This window comes from Mesocricetus auratus, unplaced genomic scaffold, assembly GCF_017639785.1.
Source record: "Mesocricetus auratus isolate SY011 unplaced genomic scaffold, BCM_Maur_2.0 Super-Scaffold_100006, whole genome shotgun sequence".
NCBI lineage: Eukaryota > Metazoa > Chordata > Mammalia > Rodentia > Cricetidae > Mesocricetus > Mesocricetus auratus.
Genome location: NW_024429190.1, coordinates 105,297,223 through 105,312,540, shown reverse-complemented (window position 1 = coordinate 105,312,540; position 15,318 = coordinate 105,297,223). Strand labels below are relative to the sequence as shown.

Genomic DNA, 15,318 nt, shown 5'->3' with positions numbered 1-15,318 from the left:
ACCAAAGAATTATAAAGCAATGATCAGTTTGCTACAGAGGTCCCCACCTACCACCGGAGATCCCCAGTGGGCTGAGACCCCAGCACAGGGTCCCAGTGCACACCCCACACCTGTACTTGGTGTAAATATGCTGCTGGGCAATGGCTTCTGCCCAGTCTCTGCTCACTTTAATCTCTGTGTGGATCTCATAGTTGTATCAAATATGATACAACTCTAACCTAAGCCCCCACCATGGACCATCTATTTCCTTTCTAGGTCCAGACCACCTCCCTACACTAGCTCAGGAAAAAAGGGTATGTGAGCGAAGGAACCCAAGAAAGAAAAGCATTATTAATGTCAAAGACAGGAATTTCCTAGGATACATTCATTTCTAACTACTGAGTTGGGCAGTGACGTTCAAGTCACCACACACTTCCTCAATGTGGAATATTGACTAGTGACCGTGTTCCAGCAAGAACAGTCATTTGGAAACGGCACACTACAAAGGCAATCTTGTGATTCTTCTCTGTAAATAGCAATCAGTCTGGGAGTCAGGCACAAACAGTGGCATAGAAGCATAAACAGAGCTCGTGAAGAATGTTCCACACTGCAGAACTCCATTCTGGATTCACTCTCGTCTGTGGAGGCTTTCTCCAGGCTCATCTGCTCAGAGGTTTCTTCACTGCATCCCCCTTTGATTCCTGACCTCTGCTAACACCTAGGGACAGGTCCACACGAACCCAAAAGCCTCCTAAGAGCCGAGGCTGTGTCAGCATGGCAGCCGCTGCTTTGCCCTGCTCACTCTGCCTCACATACACAGGAATCGCCCGAGTCTGAATCCAAGCTGAACACCAGCAATGCGTTTGTCTTCTGGAATCTGACACAAAGTTCCATGCAGAAAAATCTGATGCCAGCAGATGTAATTCAAAGGAGAAGCAGCGAGCAAGCCTGCACCAGGGACAGGTGACTGGTGACTGGGCTTTCCCTGTGTGGGCTTCCCTTTCCCAGCTGCACTGAGCCGAGCTACTGGATTTCCAGCATACAGACACAGACACACACATCCATCTACATCCATACACACACACACACACACCACACACACACACACACACACACATCCATCTATATCCATACACACACATACACACCACACACACATCCATCTACATCCACACACACACACACACCACACATCACACACACACACACACAGACACACACATCCATCTATATCCATACACACACACACACACCACACACACACACACAGACACACACATCCATCTATATCCATACACACACACAGACACACACATCCATCTATATCCATACACACACACACCACACACACACCACACACACACAGACACACACATCCATCTATATCCATACACACACACATACACACCACACACACATCCATCTACATCCATACACACACACACACACACACCACACATCACACACACACACAGACACACACATCCATCTATATCCATACACACACACACACACACACCACACACACCACACACACTAATTGACCCAAAGACTCTGCCAAGGTCTATTTCTTCTACAGTCTTGTCAAATTGGGATCAGAACAAAACTTCCTTACCATTTCATGTCAATGGTGTAAAGTGATCTTAACGTATTTCTATGACATAGTTTGAGGATCTCCTTTCTTTCCATAACCCCTCAAAGACTTTTATTTTACTGGTACAGATCGCCTGGCCAAACCGACGACTGCTGAATTACTGGCCTGATGAAGACACGGGCTTTGAATGCCCTAGACCAGGGTGCATTGGTCAGTTTTTCATTACTAATGTTAACCATGTGGAAACAGAATTCCGTTAGTTCTCCTATAGATCTACTTAAACTCTGAAACAAGAGATTGTTCAAGAATTATGTGAGAAAAATCAACCGCCACCACCAAGATAAAGACTGAGTGTCTGCATGCTTCCAGGCCTTAACTCCTCCTACAGGCTCTGCTTCGCAACGTCCTCCTGTGCTGTGGAATCCTGGCAGAAGCAGCTGAGTCTTGCAGCATGTCTGCGTACCAGAAAGCCGATTTCAAAAGCCTGGTGCTAGTCATCACTGTCACTGCCAGACTCACTTAGCTGCAAATCGTTTCCTACAAAAGAAAACAAAGTGAGGCTGAGAGCACAGCAGGCAGGGACTCCCCCTGCCCTACCTGCAGCAAGCCCTCTGCACTGCAATGCGCGTATACTCTGCCTTCACTTGAAATGTCAAGACTTCCTTTGGCTGGCTGCTCACTTACCACATCACACTAAAAGCGCCCTAATCGGGGCTGGAGAGATGCTCAACAGCTAAGAGTGCTTGCTGCTCTTGCAGAGGACCCAGGTTAGGTTCCCGACACCCAAATAGTGTCTCACAACCACCTAAAACTCCAGTTCCAGGGGATCTGATGCGCTCTCTGACCTCCTTAGGCATCGAATATGCATGAGGCATAACACATACAGGCAGGCAAAACACATACACAAAATTAAAAAAATAAATTTAATTTAAAAATTTAAAAACGAAACAAAATGAAAACCAGAAAACCTTTGCTAATACAACTATCAGGCAGAAAACCAACCTGGCTCACTGAAGAGGCTGGTGCAGTCCCCGACGTTTTGAGAGAAACACTACTTTTAGCATTACAAAGCACAATATGGTGCTGCTTTTAAATACTGAGGAGGAGCAGCAAGACAGTCTTAAATGTGCTAAGAAAATAGAAATAACATACAGCACTTGGCAGACTCATTCACATTAAGCTGCTTTATAATTGTTTATTTTATGTATATGAGCGTTTGGTCTACATGCATGTTTATACACCATGTGGGTGCCTGGCACCCTCGGAGGTCAAAAGAGGGCATTGGATGTCCTGGAACTGGAGTTATAGGTGGTTGTGAGCTGCCACGTGTGTGCTAGGAATTGAACCCAGGTCATCTGCAACAAGTGCTCTTAACCCCTAAGTCATCTCTGCGGTTTCATGAAACTGTCTTAGAAAACATTAAGTAGAGTCAGGTGTGGTGGCTCATGCCTATAGCCCCAGCACTAAGGAGGCTGGGGCAGGAAGGCCACAAACTCAACCCCGCTTAAAAAAAAGCTCAGTAAACAGAATGTTTCCACGATGGAAGCTGAGTGCTGTCTGCACACACAGCATGCTAAGTCTCCTCTGCACACCTCTCTCCAGGACATGCGTATTACTTTAAAAGGAAGTTCCAGATTCTTAGAATGTGTACAAAAGAATCTCAGCTGATAGCAGCTGGATGAAAGTGAACATCTGTATTTCTTAAATCTAGACCAGCTGTTCTCTGTCCCTGGAACCCTTTCAGAGGACCCAGCCCCATCCCTAAGGACGGACTTCCTTTTCTGACTGTGTGAGGACAGACTTCTCACCTGGACCTCGACTTACACAGGTGGCAGGTGCTTTGGTGGGGTGGAGGGGAAGGCACAAGAGGGTGGAGGCCAGACACGCAGCTATACACCCAACAAGGCCCTCACAGCCCTGAAAAAGTGAACTGCCCAGGCAGGAAGGTCCACAGCACCGAGACTGGTAAGTTCTGCTTGGACCACACTGGAGGCTAACCAGGTCTGCATTCCACCTCCACCGCCAGGACTTCCAGTTTCCTCAAAGGAAGATGACTAGGAGACAGACCATTCACCATGCACGGTTGGGGGGACACATGGGCACAGAATCGCCCCACTCTGAAACAAAGCCAATTTTGTTCTGGCTTTCCTCTGTGTTACCTTACCATCTGTAGGAAAAGCTACCCAAACATGACAACATCCTGTCTTTTCTCTTGCCAAAGGCTGGGAGGTGTCCAAATAGAGGTAATAGGTTAACTTTTAAAAGCCAGCTTTATAGCAGGCCATGTCTTAAACCTGGTGTATGGAAAACCAAAAAGTCTACAATCAAGTTTTAGCATTTTGCAGAAGTCACAGCCACAAGTAAAGGTAAAGAAGGGGGGGATCTCCCCAATTTGTCCTTGTCAAGACCCGTTCTTGTGCCCTAAATGCCTGCAGTTTATAGATTCCAGCACAGAGCAACATCAGCTGCATACGGCCCGCCCTATCTCAGCCACTACAGGAAGACACACTTACTGAGTGTATTCATGAGCTGAGAGCTTCCCTGGGGCCGGCTGGTGCCGTTGGCCACGGCAGGCCTGCTGCTGAAGGACTGCTGGTGTGAAGGCTGAGGAGGAGAGGCTGGGCCGTTGTCCTCTCCTCCGCTGCTGCAGCTGTCCTCGTCACTTGCGGAGGAGCTCTCAGAGTCAGAGGAGCTGCTCCCACTGCTGCTGCTCATCTGCTCGATGATGTCGACCTCAGCCCTCAGCTCTGCAAAGACACGACAGGGCGTAACCAGCACAGTCGCCACTGAGATGAGAGGAAGCATCTGTGAATGGCAGCTGACACAACCAGCTGCAGGGAAGGACTTCAGTCTTCTCTGTTTCTTGAGTATAACACAATGAACCCCCAAACCTACTCCGTCTTGGGGCTGATGGGAACACTGAATGTTTCAGAATGACTCTTTTGTATAAGACACATCAGGGTTATTATGTTATTATTTCCTTAAATAAAGACTCTGATTTGAGTGTGGTGTGTGCCTATAACCTCAGCCCTTGGGTAGTGGAGTTAGGAAGATCTTGAGTTCAGGACCAGCCTGGGCTACAGAGTGAGACCTTGACACAGACAAGCAAACAAATGGGAGTTATTGTATAAAGCCCCAAATAAGAGAAAAGAATAGAAAAACATTTATCAAGCAATTGCAAGTCTGAGGGTTTATGTTAGATCCTCCTATCTCAGTCTCCCTTTCTGTTGCTGTGACTTGAGCAAGGATTTATTACGGCTCTCAGTTCCAGGAACAGCCTATCAGTGAAGTCACAGTGAGGGGCCTGAGGCCCTGAGTCACTCTGTATCCAGTCACTCACAGAGAGCCATGGAAGCCTGCCTGTGCTCGCTCGCTCACTTTCTCCTCCTCATGTGGTCAATAACCCAAACCCAATGGTGCCGCATACTTGTGTGGGACATTTACCTCAATCTAACCCAGACAATCGCTCAGAGCCATGCCCACAGGCTAAATAGCCACTCAGAGGAGTGCCTAGAGGCTTGTCCCTACTAGATTTCAGATCCTGCCAAGTTGACAATTACACTCACAACTGCTGACCAGTAGTGAGATCGATGTCAATGGATTTCCAAAGCCACCAAGGAAAAAAAGACAGCTGGGCAGCCTGTGTGAGCCTGAGTTCTTTCTGACTCCCATGGAAGCCTGTAAGAAAGACCCTGGCAAAGGAGGCCAAATGGTGAAATGTCATCTCTTGACTCTCACACATTTGATCATGGCTATGCTTGTCAGGTTCTGCATTCTTCACGGATGTAAAGTAGAGGTGGAAAAACATGTTTTCCCTAACCAATCCACTGTCCCTAAATACATGAAGAGAACATGAAGACAGCTGACAGATTTTTTTTTTTCTGTTCAAACATCACCATGGCCTTACATGGCCATGACTCCTTTAAGTGCAACTGCCAACAACTGGCCACTCTTGGCCTAATTTCTTTTCCATTCTAGAATCCAAGAGGGAAAATAATCAAGAGGTGTAGCAGCTGTATGAAATTCAGGGTGACTGAGTTTGTGAGAAGGCAGTATTTCTAAGGGTAAAAAAGACAAACTCCCAGGAAGCCTTCAACTCCTCCTGTGTTCTACTAATAGGGGTTGCATTTGTTGCACAAAACTTATAAATGTGAAGTATGATACTCAGCCCCATTATGCCTGGGAGTCTGAAGGGCCAGCACCCTCTACTGTGTGGGAGGAAAGCCAGGGTAAGCAATGGAGAGGCTCGAGCCAGACCTCTAAGTCCTTCTGGGTCAGATCCCATTCCCACTGGCCTCGGGGCCTTTCAGAGTTACAGGCTCTGGGACAGCAGAGCATCGAACCTTGGCATTTTTTCTAACCTTGGCATTTTTAGAGTTCCCTTATTAATAAAGCACTTATGTTTGCATACATCAGTTAGTAGGGGAGTTCAGAATCTAAACATGGAGAACACTCCTTCTGGGAGTCTAAGGCCCTGCAAAGCTTCAGCTGACAGTGAGGCTTGTTCAAGTCCTAAGCCCTAAGCACGCTGCCAAGACAGTCCCTGTCCAGCTGGGCTCATCCTTGTCGATGACGTGCATGGTATAGTGCCAGTTCTCAGCAGCTCTGGAGCCAGGATGACGCATCTGTAAGGTGTCAGCTTCCCGGGAACCCAGTGCCTGACCCCATGCCACAGCCCAGCTCTACCTCTTTTGATGTCATCCAGCTGGGGCTCAGGTGAAGGGTTATCCTTCAAGGGAGAAGTCTTGGGTCCAGCTGGAGGCTTCGTTGGAGCTCGGAATGGCATGGGGGGTGGTGGCTGTGGTGGCTGTGTGGGCTGTGTGGGACGAGTGGGCTGCTGCTCCATCCGGGCTTGGATTTTACTGCTCCCCTCAGCTCTGAAACAGACATTAAGTCAAGAGGCAAAATTATATCTCTCAAGATGACCAAACACACAGGCAGCGTCCGCAGAACCCAGTGTTCTTTCCAAGTGACTGCAAAAGCTGATCTTCATATTTTCACCATGAGAATGCACTAACATTCATGTGTCTACTGCACCCAGCACTCGACTAAGCATCAGCAATACAGAGACAATGAAATGACCCTCTGTTTCCAGGGAGTGCACTTTTTTTTCTTTCCTTTCTGAGTCAGGGTCTAGCTATGTACTCTGGGACAGCCTCAGCCTTCCAAGAGCTAAGATTATAGATGTGCCATATCCACTAAAGCCCAGCAAGGAGATAAAACACAGACACAGTGTGATTAAATGTGTTTCCAAGAAAATGTCACAACATGACTTAAAAGTTTCTGACTATTTACTGGGTTCTACTTCCAATTGAGAAAAATCTGATCCATTAATAACTTCTCCTGCTCCTCTGTATACCTGCTGTAGTTGTTTGTGGAAGCTTGAGGTATATGTGGGATTCCTAACAGTGGGAACAGGGGTGTCTCTAACTCTTTTGCCTGCTCTTAGGATCTTTTCCTCCTGCTGGGTTGCCTCATCTAGCCTTGATTTTGAGGGTTTATTCCCAGTCTTACTGCATTGTGTTATGATGTGTTCATTGATGTCACTGGGAGACCCGCTCTTTTCTGAAGGGAAATGAAAAAATAGTGGAGGGGGTGGGGGCTGTATTGGATGTATTGCATGAGACAAGAATAAAAACTGAATAAATAAAAATGCTCAAAAATGACAATGTAGAAAAAGATATATGGCTCAATAACCAATAAAAGGTATCTGTATACTTAAAAAAGAATAATAATTTCTTCTGCAAAAGGACTACCTAGTGCTTAACTTCAGCATCTGCACAAATCCCCTGGAGGTCTCTGCAGGTTCTGACTAGTAGGTCTTGATATTCTTTGAGTATATATAACAAGTACCCAAGAGGTATGCTGCTGGTTCCCAAATCACAGAGTAGAATGGCAACAGAGCATCACTGGTATCACAGGAGCTGCAGGTTTACCTGAGGACTTGATACAAAACAAAGGATGGAACAGAAGCAGGCACTATGGATGTTTCACCTAGGGCGGGGTCTCAGCTCTAGCAGTAAAAGTCTATAAACCACAACTTCTGTGATCCCCAGTCTCACCCCCTGCCTCAAAGAAACCGCACTCTAAAAATTACTGGTAAAGATTAGGTACCACATCTAAAACATCCAACATACTGGCCCATGATAATCTCAATGAAGGGGAGCTTTTCTTTTTGTAGTGAAATGAGTAAAAGGAGAAAAATAGCTTGAGGAGACATAAACAGACATCAGGTTGTAATAGTCTCTTAAAACTTAACTAGCAGACTTGGGCACTTACCCACCACGTGCAAAGTTCTAGAATGAATACTGTATTGCAGAGTATTTATTTATGCTATGCCTCCCACCATGTGGGTCCTGAGGATTGAACTCAGGTCATCAGAGTTGCTGTCATCTTTACCCACTGAGCAATCTTGCAAGACTGTTTTTTGTTCCTGCTGTTGTTTTGAGACTAGCCTCAAACTTACCATGTAGCTTCAAATGGCCTTGAATTCTTGATTCTGCTGTCTCCAACTTACAACAACATGCTAAGCTTACAGGCATGACCTACCATACTCAGCAAGGATTTATTCTGATAGTATAGTCACTTCAAGTATATCCTAATTTATAAGCAGCAATTTACTGTAGTAAAGTTAAGCAACTGTTTTATAATTTTAAGTCTACACATAAAAATCAAATTCCCCACTTGGTAGTATAAGAGCAATTATGAGACTGACAAAATTGGCTTAATTATAAATACCTTGTTTTCCCCAATGACTTCATGTTTTAGCTCTTAAAAAAGCATTATTTACTGAGGGAAATGTGCACTTCTGTCTGAGACAGAAGTGGCTAACATTACTGATGGGACAGATGTTTGCCCTTTCATAAAACTGGACTAAATGCCACAAAGACGTAGAGACATTTAAGACTGTCCTTCAGGAGAGCATCTGCCGGCACACAAGACCTAGCTCTGATCCCCATGGGGCAAGAGGAAGGGAGAACTCCAAGTCAGCCTTGCCTCGTCTTCTTGACCTGGATGCTGCTGCTGAGCTTCTCCAGCACGTACTCTCCAGTGTCGTGATTGATGATGAGCACACAGTCCTTCTGGTAAGGCCGTTTGTTCCCTTTGAACACGGTCATCGGTGGTGTGGACCCCTGTGTGCCACAAAAGTACACATATAAACACACCAGTTATGAACATCCCGCCTTTACAAAGTACACGTATAAACACACCAGCTATGAACATCCCGCCTTTACAAAGTACACGTATAAACACACCAGCTATGAACATCCCGCCTTTACAAAGTACACATATAAACACACCAGCTATGAACATCCCGCCTTTACAAAGCACACGGCCTCACCCATCCTTCATCAGAGCTCTTCATAAAGAACAAATGACCAATCTGTCTTACCTCTTCTGGCATTCACAGCAAAAGGAAAGGAACAGTCTGAACAGGGCAAGCAACTGGTTTTAGGTAATCATGAGTGTAGTATTAAAATTTTAAATTACTAGGCACATTTTTAACAGTGTAGGGAAATGTTTTAAAGAACAGTGATACACGAACTGAGAACAATTGACTCTCCCCTACACTACAAAGAGCTATTGGTATGACTGGTTAAACCAGTGAGTGATCTCTGTATTTCTTTGCAAGTAGAGTTCAAGGCCTCCCCATCATGCAAACGACCAACATAGCACACCCCAGGGTAAACTCCCAACCTGGGTGAGCAGAAACTACCCCATGCTAGTCATCTATCCAAGGCTTTCAACTGCTCCCAAGTTGCCCTAGGGCCAAAGGATATCTTTAAGCTGCCCCCAGCCTCCACCACCCATCCTGTGGCTCTGCAGTCTTCAGAAAAATTGAAGCTCTTACTCCTGCCTCAGGGCTTTAACTGGGTTTCTACCTGCTACGTTTTGACTCCTGTCTAAATTTTTCTACCTTCTGCTAAGTCCAAAGATGAGTTAGGAAACTCTTCCCCGACTTTCCACAATAAGTATTTGTTTTGGTTTGGTTTTGAGATAGGGTCTCACATAGCCCAGGCTGGCCTTCTCTCAAATGCTGGGATCACAGGAAAGCATCACACCCAGCAACAACTATATGTACCCATTTTTAAATTCCAGACCCTAAGCTGCACAAAGGCAAGAAATGTTCTTGTTTAAGGTTAGTTTCTTAGAGTCTAGAAATGGGCTAGTACATTGAACATTCATTTAATATTTGTCAAATACAGGATTTAATTTCTTAGGAAAAAAAAACCTCTCTTCAACCCCTTATTTTCACAGTAAAAATTGAGTTTTGAAAGGTAGCTTAGGGACCATTTACCTAGTCCCTGCATTTTTCATTTGGGAAACTAAGGTCCAATGGGAGATGATGTAACCCGCCACAAGTAACATGTAATAAAAGAAGTGCTTGCATGAACAGTTTTTCCTCATCCCAGAGGCTGTCGGCCTTGCTGCCCAGACTCATTTTGCCGCCTGTGACACAGAGTTTACTGTATCTGAGGACAGGGCTGTGAAATGTGCTAAGAACCTCTTCTATTTTAACTCTTTTGTTTGCTTTTTGCTTTGCTTGTGTGTGTGTGTGTGCGTGTATGCCCCTTGTGTGGGGGCAGATGTATGTAGGTGCATGTGTGCATACGTGCACTTAGAGGCTGGAAGCTGACATCAGGCATCCCCCTCAATTGCTCTCCATTTTTCTCTGTGGAGGCAGGGTCTCTTGCTGAGCCCAACTAAGTCTAGCTAGTCGTCAGCTTGCCCCAGAGATACCCTGACCCTGCTTTCTGCTTTTTACACGGGCTCTGAGGACTGAAACTCCAGTCCTCGTATTTGTGTCGTTTACTCGCTGAGCCATCTCCCCATGCGAAAGGATTATTAATGCAAATCTGAGTTAGGGTTTTCTTTCTGTTTTTCCTCTGGCTGTGCTGGAGAATGAACCTAGGACCTCAAGCATGCAAGGCAAGCACTGCGCCACTGAGCCCAGACCCAAAATGTTGCCCTGAAGACAGCTTTACAAAGTCTTTCCTTCCAAGTCCTTGGTGAACATTTTTTTAAATTTATTTATTATGCATTCAGTGTCCTGCCTGCATGTATCCCTGCAGGCCAGAAGAGGGCACCATGCCGGGCGGTGGTGGCACACGCCTTTAATCTCAGCACTCCTGAGGCAGAGGCAGTGAGTTCAAGACCAGCCTGGTCTACAAGAGCTAGCTCCAGGACAGCCTCCAAAGCCACAGAGAAACACTGTCTCGGAAAACAAAAACAATAAAGAAGAAGAGGGCACCATTACAGATGGCTGTGAGCCACCATGCAGTTGCTGGGAATTGACCTCAGGACTTCTGGAAGGACCACCATCTCTCCAGTCCTTCTTGGTGCAGCTTTTAACTAAGCTCTTCATCCTCAAATTAGCAATTTTCCAAGCCTTTTGTTCCTGCCTGGGACCATCAGCCTGCACTGGATGCCTTACCACATATAAAGATGTCCCTCTGTGCGGCGCTCACCGCACAGCCTGTATCTAAGAATGTGACGAGGGTGTCAGGGCTGATGACACAGAGACCAGTCGGCTTCCCAAGAAGGCTCAAGACTTCCCCAGGGCCGGGCGGTGGTGGAGCACGCCTTTAATCCCAGCACTCGGGAGGCAGAGGCAAGCGGATCTCTGTGAGTTCGAGGCCAGGCTGGACCGACAGCCTCAAAAACAATACAGAGACACCCTGTCTCATAAAACCAAAAAAAAAAAAAAAACTCTACTAGGAAAAGCTTCCATGTGCCCTTTTTCTGCCCCGACTGGTGGTAATATGTCCCTGACTCCAGAGTCTGCTTCGGGGAAAGGGGTGGAAAGATCAAAGTCAGGGTGTTTCAGTGAGCGAGCCCTTATAGAGAACTTATTGCTCCGGTAAACATTTCTTAGGGTACTGGATTATTTTCAGTAAACTCCAGTAAACATGTCTTACAGTTGCCTGCTCCCAGGCTGATGGGGAAGCGGGCCTCCAGCCAAAGTCTTTTGTTCCCACACCTCTGGCTCCTACCTGCCTTCTGGCTGCCCAGTGTTCAGAAGCTGCTACGGCTACACGTGACACTCAGGGCTTTCTCTCCAGAACTGCCTGTGAGAAACCCTACCTAGCAGAGGCGCAGCTGTCCAGATGGAAAGTTGCCTACTGTACTACACACTGGAGAGAGGGGAACTCAGGAACAAGGACAAAGAACTACCTTAAACCAAGTCTCATGACACATGAGTTACTACCCACCCAACTCCTAAATTCCTATTTTATTTATGTTGGCTCTTGAAAAATCAAAAAAAATTTAAACAAAAGGAAATTCAGCTGGGCGGTGGTGGCGCACGCCTTTAATTCCAGCACTCGGGAGGCAGAGGAAGGTGGATCCCTGTGAGTTCAATACCAGGCTTGTCTACAAGAGCTAGTTCCAGGACAGCCTCCAAAGCCATAGAGAAACCCTGTCTCGAAAAAAGAAAAAAAAAATCAAACTGCAATAAAATACAAAGATTCGTTACACTAAACCAACAATGGAAACAACTTACAGGAATATGTGGCAGTGTAATTGTGACTTCATCTCCTTTGCCAACCTGGAGCTCCCCTTCACAGGAAGTATCTATCGATGCTGGCTTAAAGTCATCTAAAAGAAAGAATATTTCCCATTGGATGACTGAAAATAAGGACTTCCTGAGCACTTTAATTTCAGAATTAAAACTATATTATATAAGTAAAAATGGTTCAGGATTCTTTCATGTACGTGTGTCCCTGTATGTACATGGGTACATGTGTTCATGTATACATGTGCTAGTCTCTCAGGTACTGTTAGTCTTTTTTGTTTGTTTTTCAGGACAGGATTTCAGGCTGTCCTGAAACTCACTTTGTATATCAGGCTGGCCCTGAATACACACAGAGATCTGCCTAAACTCTGTCTCCTGAGTTCTGGGATTAAAAGTGGTGCTGCCACCACCACCAGCTTCTCTTGCTTATTGAAACAGGGTGTCAGCCGGGCGTTGGTGGCTCACGCCTTTAATCCCAGAATTTGGGAGGCAGAGGCAGGTGGATCTCTGTGAGTTCGAGACCAGCCTGGTCTACAAGAGCTAGTTCCAGGACAGCCTCCAAAGCCACAGAGAAACCCTGTCTCGGAAAAACAAAAAAACAAAAAACCAGGGTGTCTCGCTGGCTTGGAGCTCACTGAATAGGTGACATCAATTGGCCAGTGAGCCCCCAGTGATCCTCCTGTCTCAGTATCTCTAGCACTGGGATTGCAACTGTTTACTACCACACTGTGGCACTTTTATGTGGGTTCTAGAAATCCAAATCAGATACTCATGCTCTCATGGCCCATCATTTAAAATTCTTAAAATTCTTAAAAAAAAAAAAAAAGACTTCATCATACAAAGTAGAGAGAATAAGTACAATGAGCCCCAAATACCCTCATCCCATTCAATAATTAGCAACTCAGGAACACCTCTAATTATGTTGCCTTCAACTACACTATTATTTTGGTGCAAGGAGTTGGAACTCATACACCCTTTACATTAATGAAAAGGCATTTCCTTATCCTAAGTGACAGATAACAGTTAACATCTACCATCCATAATAAGGTAATTATTAGAACTGTGTGCAAACAAGCAACAGAGCTGTAAATCTACAGGAGACACAGGGGCCCCGTGAGGTTGATTTCGTCTTCAATAGAAGCGCTCAAAAGTAGAATCTGCCACACTCAAGATACTTCCAGGTATGTTCAGGAGCAGACGAGTGAACTCCAGAAGTTACCCTGCCTATCCTTACAAACTGCACAGTCGGAGGAGCCATTTCGCTTCATATTAACACACGCCTGCCTCAAACTGCAGGCCGGGTGTCCCTGTGCAGGATCTCACTTAAAACCCTTCAGCGGAGGGGGAAAACACGGCAGGCAGTCTCATTGAAACAGCTGGAGCTGCCGTGACACCAGCGGCCACACAAAGATGGGACTTTAGAAGCTAACACACCTCCTTCCTACGTGTTGAGTCACGTCTACTACTCCCATGACAAAGCGTGCCCTGGCCGCTGTTAATGCTGCCGGAAACCAGAAGCTGTGAATCACTGAGGGATGTGCTCCGTCAGCCGAATCTTTACTCGGGACACACGGTGGACGTACCCCACTCAGAGTCTATAATCATGTAGGAAAAGGCCCCAACATAATGACCATCTCCACATTCCCTAAGCTGCTGTCTTCGTTTTCCAAACATAGATCAGGCTGTAACTTATGCCAGGTTCACAAACTCTTTATTAATTTTTTTTTCTTTAGCCCACAAGCGAGTTGGCCCGCAAGTCAAGGCGGTGAAGGCGGGCCAAAAGACATGTCAGCTAGGTACGGTGGATCAGGCCGGTAATTTCAGCACCACAGAGACTGGGGCAGGCCTGCCGCGTGTTCAGGGCTGGCTTGAACTGTATAAATGAGTCCTAGGCCAGCATAGCCTGCAGGAAGACACTGTCTCAAACAGCAGCAGCAGCAGCAACAGGACCAGTGTCAAAAGAAGCACGAAGGGAGGATGAGAAAACCTTACGGATGGCGCAAAGAATGCAGACTCCCTAGTTGTGGAGGGGCCCCAGGGCCCTAAGGGGTAAAGGAAAACTAGGGAGACAGGATGTCGTAGACACAGTAAATGATGCTCGTGGCGAACGAGAAGTCTCTTTCCAGGGCGTGAGCCCTGATGCAACAGAATTAATTCGACAAAGGGGGGGGAGGAGGGAGACGGGGCACGAGGGGAGAAGGAAGGGGCCTCGCTCCAAAGGAGTGAAGTTTGGCTTAAGGGCTGGGAAGCGGCGTTCTAAATAAAGGGCCGCTGACCTTCTGAACTGGTCTTTGAGGCTGTTGGGGGGCGGGGGGGAGGGGATAGTTAGGCAGCAGCAACTCTGCAGAGTTTCGAGAGGAGCGATGTGGAAATAAAGAGAACCAGATCCAAGTCCCAGAGGCCCTCGGGTGAGAGATAAGGAGAGCGACGCTTCCGAGAAGCCGAGGCAGGACAGGAGGGGCCCGGGGCGGGCACGCGGCGGCCGGAGTGGGGGCCCCAGGTTTGGGGGATGGAGGGCCCGCCCGCGAGCGGCGCTCACTCACAGCGAATGGTGTGGAAGGAGGCCCGCGGCCGCTTCTCGAAGCTCTCCCCGAGCCGCAGGCAATGCTCCTCGCGGTCCAGCAGCGGGTTCGCCGTGCCGTTCATGGCCCTGCACCTGCCCGGCACCCGGATCGGCGTCCTCCTCGCGCGGCCTCCGCCGCAGTCCCCGAGCCCCGCGCAAGCGGCCCGGAGGACCGCGCTCCCGGGACCCCGCTCCGGAACGCGCCCCGAGCCAAGTCCGCGCCCGCCCGGGGCCGGAAGCCAGTCTCCGCCGCGTCTCGGGAGGCTCTGAGGAAGGAAGGCCGCAGCGCTTCCGGCGTCGGGGCGGGACTTCCGGCTTCCCAACGGAACTAGCGGGGGGAGGGCCATGGAGCCAGAGGCGGGTCCCCGCGGGAGGACGCGTGTGGACCGTAGTGGGCGGTGAGTGTCCCGGTTCTGTCTTTGCGCTCCACCGAAGAGGTTTTATCCTCCTCCCCACCCCACCCCCGAGGGCTCGGCAGTCCTAGCTGTCGCTGGTAACCCCGGCAACTGATGGCGGCGAGCCCCGAGCGTGTAGGGAGGGGGCTGAGAGAGGGCGAGCCTGAGCGCTGACGCCCGCCGCCCTAGTCTGGTTTATCCCGAGGGGGACAGGACGGACCTCGGCGACCCGCCCCGTCACTCGGCCTTCCCGCTGCGCTCCGTGGGGCGG

The 15,318-nt window shown here is 47.8% G+C and overlaps 2 protein-coding genes across 4 annotated transcripts in view; one reads left to right on the top strand and one right to left on the bottom strand.

Moving 5' to 3' along the window:
* Positions 1-1,603: 1,603 nt before the first annotated feature.
* Positions 1,604-14,999, bottom strand: Eaf1 (ELL associated factor 1). The gene is made up of 6 exons (XM_005085229.4): positions 14,633-14,999; positions 12,078-12,172; positions 8,570-8,706; positions 6,260-6,450; positions 4,087-4,320; positions 1,604-2,110 (listed from the first exon to the last, which is right to left on the bottom strand). The coding sequence occupies exons 1-6, from the start codon at positions 14,997-14,999 to the stop codon at positions 2,064-2,066; spliced, it is 1,071 nt and encodes a 356-aa protein (XP_005085286.1). The 3' UTR covers positions 1,604-2,063.
* Mettl6 (methyltransferase like 6) overlaps positions 14,971-15,318 on the top strand; it is a 15,571-nt gene continuing 15,223 nt past the window's right edge. For all 3 annotated transcript variants that reach the window (XR_005877928.1, XR_005877927.1, XM_040747850.1), the window contains exon 1: positions 14,971-15,050. The gene's annotated coding sequence lies outside the window, so the exon portion shown is untranslated. The remainder of the gene's footprint in view (positions 15,051-15,318) is intronic.

Coding starts and splice junctions, on each gene's coding strand:
- Eaf1 (XM_005085229.4), bottom strand. CDS start 14,999: ATGGCCCTCCCCCCGCTAGTTCCGTTGGGAAGCCGGAAGTCCCGCCCC. Junction 12,173..14,632: donor CTCCTTCCACACCATTCGCT/GTGAGTGAGCGC, acceptor TCTTTCTTTTAG/ATGACTTTAAGCCAGCATCG. Junction 6,451..8,569: donor ATCCAGGTCAAGAAGACGAG/GCAAGGCTGACT, acceptor TGTCTGTTTCAG/AGCTGAGGGGAGCAGTAAAA.